The sequence below is a fragment of the Coffea arabica genome, chromosome 2e (genome assembly GCF_036785885.1).
Source record: "Coffea arabica cultivar ET-39 chromosome 2e, Coffea Arabica ET-39 HiFi, whole genome shotgun sequence".
NCBI classification, from domain to species: Eukaryota; Viridiplantae; Streptophyta; class Magnoliopsida; order Gentianales; family Rubiaceae; genus Coffea; species Coffea arabica.
The window spans coordinates 6,032,503-6,048,573 of record NC_092313.1 but is presented as its reverse complement, the minus strand read 5'-3'; the positions used below and the strand labels follow the sequence as shown (position 1 = coordinate 6,048,573).

Here is a 16,071-nt window from a genome sequence, read left to right as displayed (position 1 = left end):
CACGAATCACGCGACTGGAATGTTTAACTCTAAAAAAATAAGGATTAATCTTGTCAGTATATACACAATTATCGTTATATATATATATAATATGTGTAAAATTAGAATTTAAAATTAAAATTTTGTTCACGTGTCATCCATTTAATTATTATAATGTATACACTGACGGTGTATATAAGATTTACTTAAAAAGTAATTGACCTTTTCATTCAGCAACGACCCCAACCAAGTTGTAGGGGTGAATGCAATTAGGTCTTTGGAGGGTCACTTTCTTATTATATTACAAGTTAAATGTTCAAGTGAAAATAGGCCTTTGTGAGATAAGAGAGACTGAAAAATGATGGTTTGCAGATAGCATCTTGGAACCAAAATAACTCGATCTAAAATGGTGAACAAGACCCTACTAATAAAAGGGCTTCATCTGTTTTAAAATATAATTGGCCTCATCCATGTAAAGTAGAGAAGATAGCAAGGTATGAATTCTTGGTTATTATCAGATACAGGGAAGAAATACGATAGTTGATAGTTCTATAATCCCTCAAGGAAGCATCTCATCTATAATCTTGTATTTGCCGTGACAAAAGGGAGAACCTTTGTCCTGACATCAAATTTTATTTTTGTCGCCTTGCTTTTTCAAAAACAACAAAAAAAAAATGTAAGACAAAAAAAGGGCTAATTTCTTAGATTATATGTAAAAAAAAAAAAACTTCGCACAAATGTACGCCTGACAGACTCTGTTTCTAATTCTATACCTGCCGTGCTCAGTCAGCACAGCAGCAGAATAAATTGTCAGAGCCCTCAACCCCTCTGCAACAAGTTCAGTGCACTAAGCGCCCACCTTTTTTTTTTTTTTTTAAAATAACCCTGTCCCCAGCCGTGCTGACTGGACACGACTGGGGACACCAAGTCCAAAAAAAAAGGTGCTTTGTCAGCCTTTGTCCGACGCACCCCCAACCCGGTATTTTTAATTCTAATGGCCAAAATGCAAATGCTGCAAAATCCATTTTTTTTAACTAACCTTTTATTCATACTCTACTCAAATTTAGGCTACTTAGACTACCAAAGTGATTTACAAATATGCAGTTTTTAGGCATTCTTTAATTTTGTAAAAACTTTATTGTGTTCTTATGCTCATTGATTTTCATCTAAGTCCATAATTTATATTTATAATTTGTCCCCTATATTTATATTTATATATTGGGGACAGGGTTATTAAAAAAAAAAAAGGTGGGCCGCTTAGTGCACTGAACTTGTTGCAGAGGGATTGAGGGCTCTGACAATTTATTCTGCTGCCGCGCTGAGTGGCAGGTATAGAATTAGAAACAAAGTCTGTCAGGCGTACATTTGTGCGAAGTTTTTTTTTTTTTTTACATATAATCTAAGAAATTAGCCGACAAAAAGAGTAAAAAAGCTCAAGATTAACGTAATACTGTAGCAACCTCCACAGCAGTTAAACTGTACAATACATCATACATGGCTAAGCTGCCAATTCCAGTAATAAGCAGTAGTAGCAGTACTATAACATATCGCCATATGGGCAACTACTATTTGCTCACGTTACCTGTGAACAATCCAAAAAGTTTTAAAATGGAAATAAATAGCTGAGCAAACAAAAGATGAAGAATGGTTGGAAACGATCAAGAAGAAGCACCCTTTTCTTGGTCCTCGTTTTGCTTAAAAACTAACGATATCCCTATCTTCTTTCCTAAATTGGATTGGAAGAATGTATTGTTTATCAAATACTCCATCATGGTCGTCTACATTGTCAATTGCTTTTCCGTTTCAAAAACCGATTTTGATACAGAGGTTTACAAGCTGAAATCTCAATTGGAACAGCAGGCCTTCCTGCTCGTATTACCAGAGTATTCACCAACCTTAATGGTGGTGCTTCGACCGGGAAAGTTTGCAGTAGCCTCTTGCGCGGCCAGTGCTTTCCTGCTGATTATCTGGTATATGTCCAGCAGAATTGTTTGGAATGCTCTCTCCACATTAAGTGCTTCTAATGCTGAAGTCTCTAAAAATGACAGTCCCTCTTTTTCGGCCAAAAGTCTTGCATCTTGTTCTGGAACAGCTCTGAGGTAGTTGAGATCAGACTTGTTGCCGGCCAACATAATGACAATGTTGGAGTCAGCATGGTCCCTTAACTCACGAAGCCAACGATTCACATTCTCAAACGTTTGCCTCTTGGTGATATCGTAGACCAACAGCGCCCCAACAGCTCCTCTATAATATGCGCTGGTGATAGCTCTGTACCTCTCTTGCCCAGCCGTGTCCCAAATTTGGGCCTTCACCGTCTTGCCCTCTACCTGCACCAAAATTTTCAACCTCAATGTGCTCAATTACTATATATACGATAGATATGTAGTGGAAGTACAATGCCGGGCGCCTGTAATCCGTCCAATTCTTTCACGAAACAAGTCTGTGTCTGTCAAATAGCAAGAACGACGATTGCATACCAGGGAAAGTACATATGATCTTGCATGACTTGTAAAAACTAGCTCAAATGCACAAATCTCAACAAGACACACTTGATCATCAAAACTTCGCGGACATTAATTGTATAGTGGTGTGGGAGGAACCTTAAGATTAACTAACAGTGTTGGGCAAGTATGTGTAGTGGGTGAAAACCTTCAAGTTGAAATGGTTTTCCCACATCTGATACAGAATATCCAGTATGCGCCATGACTGGAAATATACAGATAGAGGGACATGGCATCAATCAAATATTATTTTGATGTGTCGAGCCCCTCAGAAATAAAAAAGGGTATTTAACCCTGCAGAAGTTCCATGATTGGTTTTATGATTTGTGCAATATCTAATTCTGAAAAATAAAAAAAAAAAGTGCCAATAGGACCAACGTTTACCCGTCACGATCCAATTACAATGACAAAAGTGCATGATGAAGATATGAAGCAGCAGAATATGAGCGCAATTAATTATGAACAAATTCAAACTAGGCACGAAAAAAGGAGCACATCAGAAAACAACAGCAACGAGGTTTTAAGGGATGACATAGATGGGCAAATTGTAATGTACTGATCGAGGATCAAAGCCAACCTGAAGAGTTCGCGTGGCAAATTCAACACCAATCGTGGATTTAGATTCCAAACAGAACTCATTTCGCGTAAACCTGGAAAGTATATTTGATTTTCCAACACCAGAATCTCCGATCAGCACAATTTTAAATAAGTAATCATACTCATGATCCACCTTGTAAGCCATTTATATTTTTCTTTGTACATCCCACCAACCTACATTCACCCAAATCAAGAATTTAGTTAACAAGAATACATATAGTTGATTACAGGGAAAGGCCACAGTAGAATTCAAGAACCAGGATCAATGCAACGCCCAAAAAGAAAAGAAAAATCATGGACAATGCAAAAGTAGGCCTGACAGAGAACAGAATAATTTGCCAAGACACTAACCATGAAAGGATGGCAAGCACAGGTGCAAAGGGAGATTATTTTGTTACGAGGAAATTAGAGGCAATTTTTAAATTTTGGTTAGGGAGGAAGAGAAAGAAAATTTTGAGAAACAGAATAACCGCACAAACAGGAGTTTAAGCGGCTAAGCATCCTATAAACTCTGCGGCCTCAGACGTTACTCATTCTCTTCTCCATCCTTCAAAAACATCGGATGAAAAGCATGCTTTATCCTTTTTTTTTTTTTTTTTTTTTTCTTGTAGATGATAGAGAGGCCCAAAAAAAATCGGTGAGGACTAAATCACCGTCGATCTACACACCCTGAAGAGGCCCAAAAAGAAACTGGCCTACGGACCGGTTTGAAACCACTTAAAGTGATAGGGTCCGAAAGAAAACTGGTGAGAATTGAACCATCATTGACCTACGCATCCTAAAGAGGCTCAAAAGAAAATCGGTGAGAAGTGAATCACCACCGGCCTACACAAACCAGTTTGGAACCACTAAAAGTGGCAAGTCATATATAATGATAAATGATAAGAGACAAGATTTAAACCTTTGACCACCTATCTCCCCAAGTCTTACAAACCTTGGTGGTGGCCATCGAGGCTTAATTATTTCTTGCGAAATTTTGTGAGGTCTGCCAGATTAGTCTGGTGCACTGCGTAACACCAGATTTATTTTAAAAAAGAAAAAAAGGGGATCATGTCCCTTTTTCCTCTTATTTGCCCACAAAACAAATTTTGCGAAATTTTGAAAGTCATTGCAGCCCACACCAGATGGGCCTCAAATATAGGCTAGATGAAAGCCTAATGTATACGAACTTTTGGACAAAATCATGTCCAACCAACCCAATTTAGATACAGCAGGGATGAATCAAAATTTCTTTGTTTGGAGTGGACTTTCGAAGTCTCTCAAATGACCTTTTTCGGGCGTACCGTCGAATGTTATGAAGATTTTGCCAATCACAACCATAAATAGCTTTAGGATAATTTTTTTGAAACACTATTAGATCTAAATCAGGTCACATAACATAATACGAATGCAAAATATACATATGGCATATATTCAAAATTACTGTTAATGTTAAAAAATCACTACATTGACGGTATATGAAATGTTAAGTCCCTTGTACATTGTTGTGATTGAAACCTTTGCGACAGTTTATTGAAGAAATCCAAACGGTGGTCCTCAAAAGGGAAAAAGAGAAGCTTTCCCGTGCTACATTAATGTATTCTTTTCTTAGTTTTCTGTATATGTCGTTGAAACTTGCACGGCACAGTGACTGACAATGAATATTAGTATAGGCTTTGCCATCCAAATCGAGAGATTAGTTCCCAATTAAGGAAGATAAGTTAGGAGTGATGCAATTACTAATACGCCATAATTTCTTAAAAACACGTTTATTCTATAATGGCAACGAATCGAATCTACTACTCAAAACTCAATTCATGTACATAAATTTATGTGTTCGTCGACACTTGTTGGTTTCCGGAAATCAAGAATATGTTTATATGTTCGTAAGACAAAAAAACATAAACATGGATAAATCAATAGGGTTGCTTTGTGAAATTAACCATTTAGTCCCATCTGGAAAATGTATAGCATTCTTTTCAAGCCTTCTCGAATTCTCGCACCTAATAATTTCAACGCACTCTAATAAGAAAAGGATTTCTTGCGTTCACTTGACAGTCACTATTCTTATAAGAAAGGATTGTGTTGTACACATCATTAACTTCTCAAAAGCAAACTCTAAGACTCAACAAAAGGTATTAGCATATGTAAGAAGTAGTAGTACAAGTGATACAGACTCCATTCTTTATATATTAATGAAAATAGACCGTGGACGGAAGCTCCAATCAGAAAGAAATATATAATCCAGTTCATTGTCAGCTGAGTATTCCTCGACCAAGAAACAAATCAAAGAAAGAATAAAACGAATCTGGGAACGTTCAAATTCATGGAAGGGAAATGAGGTCACGAGAAGCAGATTGTGGAGTTCATATTGGGCAACTGGAGACGATAACGTTACGGAGATGCAGAACTCTAATATACTTTAGATAATCTGTTTTTTTTTTTTTTTTTTTTCTACTTGCTAGTTAATTTGAAAAACTCTAATTTATAAGACAAGGTATTTGGGGATACCGTTTGATATTGACTCAATTTTGTAACGTCAATCCCAGTATAATCTCTTCTGGTCTGATATCATCAGTCAATCCCGTTAGAGTTAGTTTGCAAGGAATTTTGTAACGTCAATCCCAGTATAATCCCAATATAATCTCATCAATCCCATTAGATTAGTTAGCAAGGATAGTTAATTAAGCAAGGAAGCAGGAGGTGTAGGATTATGGGGAACTCAAGATCAGATACATTACGTGGAACTAACATTTTTGTGAATCCAAACAGATCTCAAAAAAAGAAGTGTAAATTATGTTGTACTACATTGTTGCAGACAGAAAAAACACAAAATACAGTAAGAAACTGCGTAGTACAACGTTTTTTAAAGTTTAAAGAATAAACAAGGGGATAACACCGTGGTAAAGATCATACCTAAGAACGTACGTTAACCTTGTAAATATTGTATTGATGTGGGAGGGAGACTAACCGGCGTTGTTGGATGCTGCCATCGGCTTGCTTAACTTGTTGGCGGGTATGACGATATTTCGTTCAACTGAGAATCGAATGCGAGAATAAATATCTACTTCTTACTATAAAAGGTCGTCCGACTGCTGCTTAATTTCTCCAAGTTCATCACTTTAAAGTACTTGAGGGCTGCCTGATACCTATCATGGCCAATTCAATTTCTCTTACATGCCTTTTGCTGGTAGTTACTTTATTCTTTAGATGCGACGCCGAGGCAGTTGATGACAATCGAAAGGCAAATTAATTTTCTTTTCTTTTTACTATTACATTATTTTCAGTCTTTCTTTTTCTTCTTTTTTTTTTCCCAGCAAAATATATGCCTTGGAAACTCATTAAGATTATGCATCTTAACCAGCAGGTTTATATCGTGTACATGGGGGACCGTCCAAAGGGAGATTTCTCAGTTTCATCCCGTCATTCAAGCATGTTACAAGAAGCAGTTGGCAGGTCTTGTGATTTTCGATATACAACTAGCATTCTTCTTTGCATGGACTGGCAATGTTGAACATTTTTCCCTACTTCTCTTGACAAATGATCAATGCAGCAAAAGGGCGTCAGATTCTCTGCTCTACACTTACAAGAGAAGCTTCAATGGTTTCGTAGCAAAGCTGACCGAGGAAGAGAAGGAAAGATTAGCCAGTAAGTGAACTATACATATGACATATCAACGGGACACAGTCACTCAGACCCAATATATTTGGACCTTATAAGAGAGTCATAGATTTAAATAGAGTCTAGTTTTCGATGATTTATACTCAAATATAAATTCATATCAAATCCTATTTAAGTCTATATAAATATTACAAAATTATATATATATGCATGTATGTATATGTATATATATTAGTAAATTTATATATATGTATATATGTATGTATGTATGTGTGTATATATATATATCTATATTAGTAAATTCATAAAACAATCTAAAATTCTGTATCCATTAGATCAAACACAGTAGGACTTCATAATTATTTTCTTTTTTCAAGCTAATTATAGTTGTCATTATAATTGATACACATTTTTTCAGGAAAAAGAGAAAAAGTAAAGACAAACAAATAAAATATTGGATATGGATACAATTGAATCTTTGAAAATAAATACAAGTCGTCTTTTTTTGAGTTGAAAATATTGCATTCAATTTCTTGAATATTAATTTTATTTTTTGAAAATAAAAATTAGATGATATTTCTATTATTTTTAAGTCTATATACTTTTAATATATATTTTACTTTAGTATGTTTAAAAAAATATAATGGATATCCATTACATAAATCCGTGAGAGACGGCCTCTAAACTTACTTTTTCAAACCCATAAGAGTCTAAATCTTGATTTAGATCTAACTAAATTTAATAGGTCTGGATCTGAATTAAAGAGATCCAATCCAAACCCTACCCATTGACATGTCTATTTATATAACTGTCCAATGGTCGATCTAATTTGTAATGCTATATTTGAATGTTACAATATCTTGGCTATTGCAACTTAAGGTTCCTTTCTTGTCCAAAAATCCAGGCATGGACGGTGTAGTTTCTGTTTTCCCAAATGGCAAAAGAGAACTCCACACAACAAGGTCGTGGGATTTCGTGGGGTTTCCCCAGAATGCTCCCAGAAAAGCGGCTGAGAGCGATATCATCGTAGGAATGCTGGATACTGGAGTTTGGCCAGAATCAAAGAGCTTCGATGACACAGGATTTGGTCCAGCTCCTAGCAAATGGAAAGGCACTTGCGAAACCTCCAAAAACTTCACCTGTAACAAGTAAATACTGCTAACGTTTTGGTCCTTCTACTTGCACACATGATCACTCCATGCAAGAATTCCTTCTTAATGACGGTGTCCTGAGTGCAACTTAATTAAGCTCAATCATGAATAAAAGCTGCATATTTTGCTTGCAGCAAAATAATTGGAGCAAAACATTATCGGGCAGATGGCCAAGTTCCAGATGTAGACATTCCCTCACCAAGAGATTCGGAAGGTCATGGATCCCACACAGCGTCCACAGCTGCAGGTCGCTTGGTAAGCAAGGCAAGCTTGTTTGACCTGGGCTCGGGAACAGGTCGAGGAGGCGTGCCTTCTGCTAGGATAGCTGTGTACAAAATTTGCTGGTCCGATGGTTGCTACGATTCGGATATTCTTGCAGCATTTGATGATGCTATTGCTGATGGAGTTGACATTATATCTCTCTCAATCGGCGGCTCTTTTCCTTTGAACTACTTCGAAGATACCATTGCCATCGGAGCTTTCCATTCTATGAAACATGGAATACTCACATCAAATTCAGCAGGTAATTCAGGACCTGGTGCCTCGTCAATCACGAATTTCTCGCCTTGGTCCCTCTCGGTGGCTGGCAGTGTTACTGATAGGAAGTTTGTGACAAACGTGCTCCTGGGAAACAAAAATGTCTACCAGGTGAGCAATAAGACCATAATGAATGTGAAGAACAATCAACCTAGTATTCCCAACTATCAACCTTAGACCTGATATATAGTAGAAAAGACTCTAATAGCCCTTCCCTGATTACTGAGCCGACCTCAGTGATTAACAAGTAACCATGTTAGATAAAGCATAAAGAAATTTAAAGAACAAGCATGTGCTTATCTACACATATAATTGTTTGCAAGCAGGGAGTCTCTGTGAATACTTTCCAGCTTCATGATGAGTTGTACCCGCTTGTTTATGGAGCGGATGTCCCAAATGTAGCAGCCGGTTTTGATTCATCAGATTCCAGGTAACCAAAAGTTTCACACAGGAGCGTAATTACTTAGCTGCTGTAAAATGATAGAAGTCAAAACCATAATATATATGCGGATTTCTTTTCGGACATTTAATAAACGTGACGCATTAAAAAAAAAAAAAAGTGACACATGAAGTGCAGGTACTGCATATACAACTCCCTGGACGTAACCAAAGTGAATGGAACGATTGTGGTCTGTGACAACCTGAATGATGGGACAACAACACTTGATGCAGGTGCTACTGGCACTATAATGCAAGATGGAGGCAACAAAGATTTTGCCTTCTCTTTCCCCTTGCCTGTATCTTATCTAAGTACACGAGACGGAACTACAATTTTAAACTACATTAACTCCACGAGGTACGTACAAACCTTAGAACAGTTATACACTTGACAATTTTCTGATAAAAAGTAGCACAAAAATGGTTTTTTGATTTTGCAGTGAGCCCACTGCAGTTATTCAAAAGAGTACAACAATTGTAGACAAAGCGGCTCCATATGTGGCCTCATTTTCATCAAGGGGACCAAATCCTATTACTGCAGACATTCTCAAGGTGATTCACTTAGCAGTAATTTATTGTGATGTTGAAATTATACAAATACACCTTCTAAGTATCTTTTTGCAGCCTGACATAAGTGCACCGGGGATAGACATTGTAGCAGCATGGTCAGAAGCTACCACGGTTACAGGGGACGAAGGAGACACCAGAGTAGTTCCATACAACATAATCTCTGGGACATCAATGTCTTGTCCTCACGCCACTGGTGCAGCTGCTTATGTTAAATCTTTCAATCCTACTTGGTCCCCTGCTGTTATCAAATCTGCACTTATGACAACTGGTAATAATTAAATATGATTCAGATTTAATTTTTCAAAAAAAAATTAAAATGAAAACGGACTTATGCATATTTCCAAAATTTTACTACTTCCTAAAATCTTTAGATTGAGTATATGAGCCACAGTGTTAAAATGCATTTGAAGCTAAAGAACGTGATCATTTTTCTGATGAATATCATGTTGGAAAGTGGAAACCAAGAAAGAATAGGACTAAATTGTTTTCATGTTGCGACATTATGTTCTTTGCTAGCCAAAGGCGATAGCTATATGTTTGCTTTGAAGAATGTACTTATCCTTTTTACTAGCTTGAAAAGAAAACGGACTAAAGGCAAAAGGCCGGTATATATTGGCCAGAAGTTACAATATAAACTCTAAAGGTCTAGAATTGCTTGCACTTGTAGTGGGCTGCTACCTTTGACCATTTTCTCTGGCTAAAAAATAAACATGAATACCTATCAGAAACATAATTGAAACTCGCCCCAACCGCCCAAATCCCCCCCACCCCCTCCCAAAAAAAAGTAAATGAATAAATAGTAAAATTTTTACATGAACATTAATAGTATATACCCAACATCATGTAAATAACAATGCATGATGCTTAACAAATATTGAACATTTTTGGTTTTCACTGCTATGCAGCTACTCCCATGAGTACAAAAACCAATATTGATGCTGAATTTGCTTATGGATCCGGTCAAATAAATCCCATAAAAGCTGCAGCTCCCGGTCTTGTATATGACATAACTGAGGCTGATTTTGTGAGCTTCTTGTGCGGTCAAGGATACAACACCACAACTTTGCGACGCATCACTGGCGATAACAGTTCTTCTTGCACCAAAGCCAATAATGCAACAGTTTGGGATCTTAATTATCCTTCATTTGCAGTTTCTGCAAAATCTGGACAAGTCACTCGGGTTTTCCACAGAACTGTAACAAATGTTGGTAGTCCGGTATCGACTTACAAAGCAACTGTAACTGCTCCACCTCAACTCAGCATTCAAGTGAACCCCATTACTCTTTCCTTCAAATCATTGGGGCAGAAGTTGTCTTTTAGTGTTACTGTTACAGCAGAAATTCCACAAACTATAATCTCGGGCTCTTTGGTATGGGATGATGGGGTGCATCAAGTCAGAAGCCCTGTTGTTGCACATTCTTATGCTTAAGCATTAGTTCAAATAAGTGGATCTTGATCTTAGATTGACAAATATGATGCTTTTTCGAAATAAAGAAGCAGAATGTACATATTCACTTTCGGTCATTTGGCATTGTAAATCAGTCTTACGAAAGCATATATAGCTGAGGACACCGGGATGGGACTTCCTAATTTTTACTAGTATATTTTTTGCTGTTTTGCATAGAAATACTTGCTCTGATTTCATTAATCAACAGGAGATGTTTGCTCTCTAAGGGTCATATCTTTCTGGTAAGTTTTCCTACCAATTATTTGTGAAAATGCCTGAGAATATGATTTGAGATGTGTAATTTTAATGGAAACACGTATTAGTGATTGATGTAGTGAAACTACCACTAAGGCTCTAAGGATGTTGCTTCCCAAAAAAAAAAAGACTCTAATAATGTTTTAACACTCTAAGCATTAATTACAGAACAAGATCAAATTCATGGACTATTTTGCTAGTGCTCATTGTGTTCCTACTTTTTCCAGGTAAAAAGAAAAACAAAAGTAGACTGCTAACGCTGTTTAAAGATTTTTTTTTAAAAAAAGAAGAAGAAGAAATAAGCAGTTTTGCGAGCAGAAAAAATCCGTTGAATACCACATGGTTGCAGGAAAGTTTAATGCAATCTCCACGGTAATCAACTTTTGCAATGCTCTTTTCGAAAGTCAAATTCGATGCTTTGCCAATGTCATTAACCGTATAACTGGCGTTAGAATAGCGCCCAAGAATTAATCCAGCCCAAAAACGAAGCGAAGTCAAACCACAAACTTCTAATAAAGTTCGCAATGCTATGACTCGAAGAATAAACGACTCTGTTCATTCGGCAATGGGGATATGAACGTTCAAATGGTGGACAATTCCTCCCGCGACACAGACAAAGATTGATTGAGCTGGCGTTTCCTCAATAGCTAGCTCTGATCTTCTCGGCCTTCCCCCTTTTTTTACCCTTTTCTTAGTAATAATTAATAGCTAGGATGTTGGTCATAGAACCACAGCACTAATTGGACAAATTTATCAAGCATGATGGGCTATGTTTGGATGGCCATCATTTTGATTTTGGTATATTGGTTCATCACTGTAGGAAGAAGTAACACGCGATTAATTTTTGCTTTCAAATCAAATGGTGGCTTCAAGCCAAACAAACACCTTGTTTGATAACCTAGTTCAACATTTAAACACTTAAATTTAATATGTTTATATCTTAACATATTCAGACGCGTTTGATAACAAAAAATAAAAATATCTAAATTAGTTAAGTGTGACACTGAATTTCATAAATAAAACTTGCTCCAAAAACTAAATAATAAACTATTCACTTATCATTTAATATGATATGTACTTAAATGTATCAGATTTAGTATTTAACAATTCAATAATTTAATAAATTCAAATTTCAGATTTTAGTTTTATCAAAAGCACCATGATAACATTAGGCAATATATAACGCTTCAATGCAATTCATCACCCAACATTTTATTTGACTTTCTTCCTAGCACGTTAATCATTGAAAGTTAGCAAACACTTAGGTAGATCTGGTCTATGTAGAACGAGTGGTTCAAAATTTATCATACCATCTCACCCATTCAAGTATTAAAAATGTGACAAAATTTGAATAACTAGATTTACAAGACTAAGTCTACCCAAACTTTTGCCTTAAAAGTTTACCTCACAGCTTTTCTCACGACCTAATTATGTTAGCCAAATGGGCTTACTATTTGTTCAATTATTTTCTAGAAATTCCTTTTCATATATGGCCTTAACTGTACCTTTGATGATTCGACGCTGTTATGGTTTTCCAGAATATGACGGATGCTTGCCCGTCAAAGGGGAAAATGGCAAGGGCGCAACTAACAAGATGTTTGAACTTGGAATATATACAATGAACATACTAATGTGAGAGGAGATAAGGATCGCCCCACCCAGCAATCAACACAAGAAGACAAAAACAAAGAACATTAATGCACGTTCAATTGCTACCTAGATAAGCTCTCCTAATATCTTATTCAGTGGCTAAATCAGACTGCATGTACTATACTATATATTAGTATGTCCCTCTAGAAAGTAGAAACATGAATTCTGCAGTCCACTTGACTTGTGATTTGTGATCACCCGTATTTTTTCCCTGACTAAACACAGTGGCGGATTTGTGGTCGGCTGACTATGAAGTAGTCAAGTTTTCTTCTTGCACGGAAAAATGGGGCTGTAAGCTTTCATGCATCGATGCATGCATGGAGAAAGTAAGAGATCATTAATGCAGTTATGCTGTCGAGATTGGAACCTAACAACGACAACCTTAAAGCAATGTAAAACATAAATTCATCAGACTTTTGACTTTTAATTAGATGTATAAGAAATACAGTCTCTCATTTGAAAATGAAACTGTGGACTATAACAAAGAAATTTTTTTGTTGCTAATGTATAGCCTAAAGTCCATGAAGACCGTTCCTGTGTCAGCATCAAAGCTATGATCCTTCTTTCACGTTATATGAAAGAAAAACAAATAGCATGTGGGCAAGGAAGGTTCAATTGGTCTTTCTTTCTCTTTTCAAACTAAGTATATCTATCTAGCACTTGTATTGATATGAAAAAATATATTTACTGAAGCAGCGAATCTGCAGAATAATACAAACCTGGAGTCAGCACAACTAATTAAACATATGTTAGGAAAAGCATGTATTACAAAAAATCTATACATGACCATAACCGCTGAATCCTAAAAAAATCGGTCAAATTTCAACCAATGCGGAATCCCTAATTAGATTTGTATGCCTTATACTCTTCCAGCCCCCCAAGAGATAAAAAAAAAAAAAAAAAAAGCTTTTATGCAGTGAAAAATTTATGCAACGCCAGTCCTGATAATGAGAAGAATGCGAAGTGAAAATTTTATGAAAATTTTGAGCAAAGACAAAATAGAAGTTGCAAACTGGGTAAATTAAGTACGTGCTTAAAGGGGCAAAGGATAAGCTATGCTACATTGATGCTTTCTAGACACGATAAAGACGTTAGTGGATCATGGTGGCATATTGCATTTATATATTTCTCTTTTTTTGTTTGGTAGAATGCGTTCTCTATTCCCATTTGGAAGTATTTCATGTTCTAGAAAACCAATAGATTTGACCTCTCAGATAGAGTTTTTCAACATATTTAGTAATTCATTTAGGGATAAACAAATACCTTTTCTTTTACATTGAAGTTATGTTTGTCAACCAGATTCAATTGTACATACATTTCCAAAAGTCAGAATTAACATCTCTGAAAATACAAATTCATAAACTTACTCTTTTAAGGCTCAAATATTGAAGAACATCTTGGCCTATATATAGGGTTTAGGGGATTATTTGGAGAATGCGCACTAGAGACCAAGGTATCCATATATGTAACTCTAAGCTCTAAGGTTCTAGGGGTAGAGAGAACAATTCTCTTTGTAACTTTTCCCCGTTTGATATTTATCTGAAACTAATTTTAGCAAATCTCTTTAGCAGTTTCTAGCTGCTGATCGAAGTTTGCCCTGATCTAGTTTGGCTTCTCCACGTCCTAGCTAGACCACACCTGCGAATTTCAATCCAGTTAGCATGTCTCAACGTTTTGAGCTCTTCGCTTTGTCGTTCATTATCATCATTGTAACGTCTCCCATCGGAGCCAGACGCCTTCAAGTTGAAGCCAATCCTCCGATACCCAAATTTCCACCACGTAAGTACCTATTTAAACATCCAGCACCTCCCCACCCACTTCCCAACCCTAAAATTTAAAAAATAATAATAATAAAGAAAATAAACATAAGCCCGTAGTGGGGAAATGTTTTCTGATGTTTTCTATATATTTTTGCCTTTTTCTTTCTGGGATATGTGTAGGTTATTCGGGGATGTTCTCCACACTGGGATTGGTTTGCAAATGTTGTGATGGCGCAGGAGATGGATGCAGAAGTTCATGGGAGGGGTCTTGCTCAGGGAAACTTCATTGCGCTCCGTGGAAGCATACTTGATTCTTGATGTATACTTCAAACATAATATGAATTATTCCCTGTATTTAGCAGCTTCAGCTTAAATAAATTATAGCATGGTACTAGGAAAAATCCTTGTCTTTGGACACCAGTCCTGAATGGTATCCTATATATATATATGGAGCTGTTATGATATTTCTATATATGTTCTTCACGTACTAAATATGTTAACCTCCTGGTGTATTATAATTAACTTTCTCAGGAATTTTCTGCTTAATTTTACAGTGAGAATCCCTTTATCTGGTCATGTATAGATATGCCTGATCACCAACTAAAGTATTAGTGGATCGAGGAACGATATTAAGGACACTAGTTAATTAAACTTTTCCTAATATTTCATTTATTTTTTTTTTGTAAGTTCTCGTAATTTTATTGATCTTCAATTAGCAATAGCATGGGCACTCAAGTGATGTTTACAACATATACAAAGGCATGAGATATACGAGGAAGAATAGCAACAAGACATAAAACAGTTTGTGTTTGACGTTACTTGTGCGGAATCTGTTTGGATTGTAAATTATTTGAGATATTTTTACTGTAGCACTTTTTGTAATGTGATATATGTGAGATAAAAAGGTAATTGAGAAAGTAAAAAGGTGTATTGAAAATTGTAATGATGATGTAAGCAAATATATTTGGCCAAATAAATTACTGTCCAAACAAACCCGTTGTATATATCCAGTCCTCAAGTTCTTTTATTACATCTCAACACATAGAAAGACGAGCTTGATGCAACAAAAACTTTTTTCTTTGTTTTTTTTTTTTTGACGTATATACGGGCCATTTGGTTTGATCGAATTTTTCATTGTCTGCTGCTAACATGAATCTAACAGTCTGAGACCAATTTGCCTTCCTTAGATAGAACCGTCATGATGTACAAAAGACTTGTATTACACTCTCTTAATATCTCTCTGGGTTTCTTTAATATCTCTATCGGTTTATATATTCCTATACGTATCTTTGATTTTTTGGAATAAATTACTTATAACCTCCCTGTAATTTTACATAATATCAAATAACCCTCTAAAGTTTCAAAATAATCACATAACCCCTATAATTTTATGTAAAATGAAAAATAGACGGAATGCACAATTAAATATGACGTTTATACCAGACACGTTCTAAAAGCACGTGTAATAAAATCTTAATTTTCATGTAACTCCTTATGGTTTGTATAAATATTCACTTTACCTTTCCTGTAACTTTTGCATTTATCCACGTAATCTTCCTGTACTTTTATATAAGGTAGTTAAACTG

The 16,071-nt window shown here is 36.0% G+C and overlaps 2 protein-coding genes and 1 long non-coding RNA gene across 3 annotated transcripts; 2 read left to right on the top strand and 1 right to left on the bottom strand.

Moving 5' to 3' along the window:
* Window positions 1-1,698: 1,698 nt before the first annotated feature.
* Window positions 1,699-3,251, bottom strand: LOC140037173 (ras-related protein Rab2BV-like). The gene is made up of 2 exons (XM_072081364.1): window positions 3,058-3,251; window positions 1,699-2,306 (listed from the first exon to the last, which is right to left on the bottom strand). Exons 1-2 carry the CDS (start codon window positions 3,220-3,222, stop codon window positions 1,824-1,826), a joined length of 648 nt encoding a protein of 215 aa, XP_071937465.1. The 5' UTR covers window positions 3,223-3,251; the 3' UTR covers window positions 1,699-1,823.
* A 2,931-nt stretch (window positions 3,252-6,182) lies between these two features.
* On the top strand, window positions 6,183-10,963 carry LOC113729728 (cucumisin-like). Its single transcript, XM_072078468.1, has 10 exons — window positions 6,183-6,300; window positions 6,424-6,512; window positions 6,610-6,704; window positions 7,582-7,825; window positions 7,963-8,476; window positions 8,692-8,795; window positions 8,943-9,161; window positions 9,244-9,355; window positions 9,428-9,641; window positions 10,279-10,963. Exons 1-10 carry the CDS (start codon window positions 6,211-6,213, stop codon window positions 10,800-10,802), a joined length of 2,205 nt encoding a protein of 734 aa, XP_071934569.1. The 5' UTR covers window positions 6,183-6,210; the 3' UTR covers window positions 10,803-10,963.
* A 2,911-nt stretch (window positions 10,964-13,874) lies between these two features.
* Window positions 13,875-14,949, top strand: LOC140036583 (uncharacterized). Its single transcript, XR_011840125.1, has 2 exons — window positions 13,875-14,504; window positions 14,666-14,949. It is a non-coding gene; the product is annotated as an uncharacterized lncRNA (long non-coding RNA).
* Window positions 14,950-16,071: the final 1,122 nt, after the last annotated feature.

Bases quoted from the DNA above. Each gene is read 5' to 3' on its own strand.
- LOC140037173 (XM_072081364.1), bottom strand. From the start codon at position 3,222: ATGGCTTACAAGGTGGATCATGAGTATGATTACTTATTTAAAATTGTG. The intron at 2,307-3,057 runs GTTGGCTTTGAT...ATTTTGGTGCAG, and splicing joins TTGCCACGCGAACTCTTCAG to GTAGAGGGCAAGACGGTGAA.
- LOC113729728 (XM_072078468.1), top strand. From the start codon at position 6,211: ATGGCCAATTCAATTTCTCTTACATGCCTTTTGCTGGTAGTTACTTTA. The intron at 6,513-6,609 runs GTCTTGTGATTT...TGATCAATGCAG, and splicing joins TTACAAGAAGCAGTTGGCAG to CAAAAGGGCGTCAGATTCTC. The intron at 8,477-8,691 runs GTGAGCAATAAG...GTTTGCAAGCAG, and splicing joins GAAACAAAAATGTCTACCAG to GGAGTCTCTGTGAATACTTT.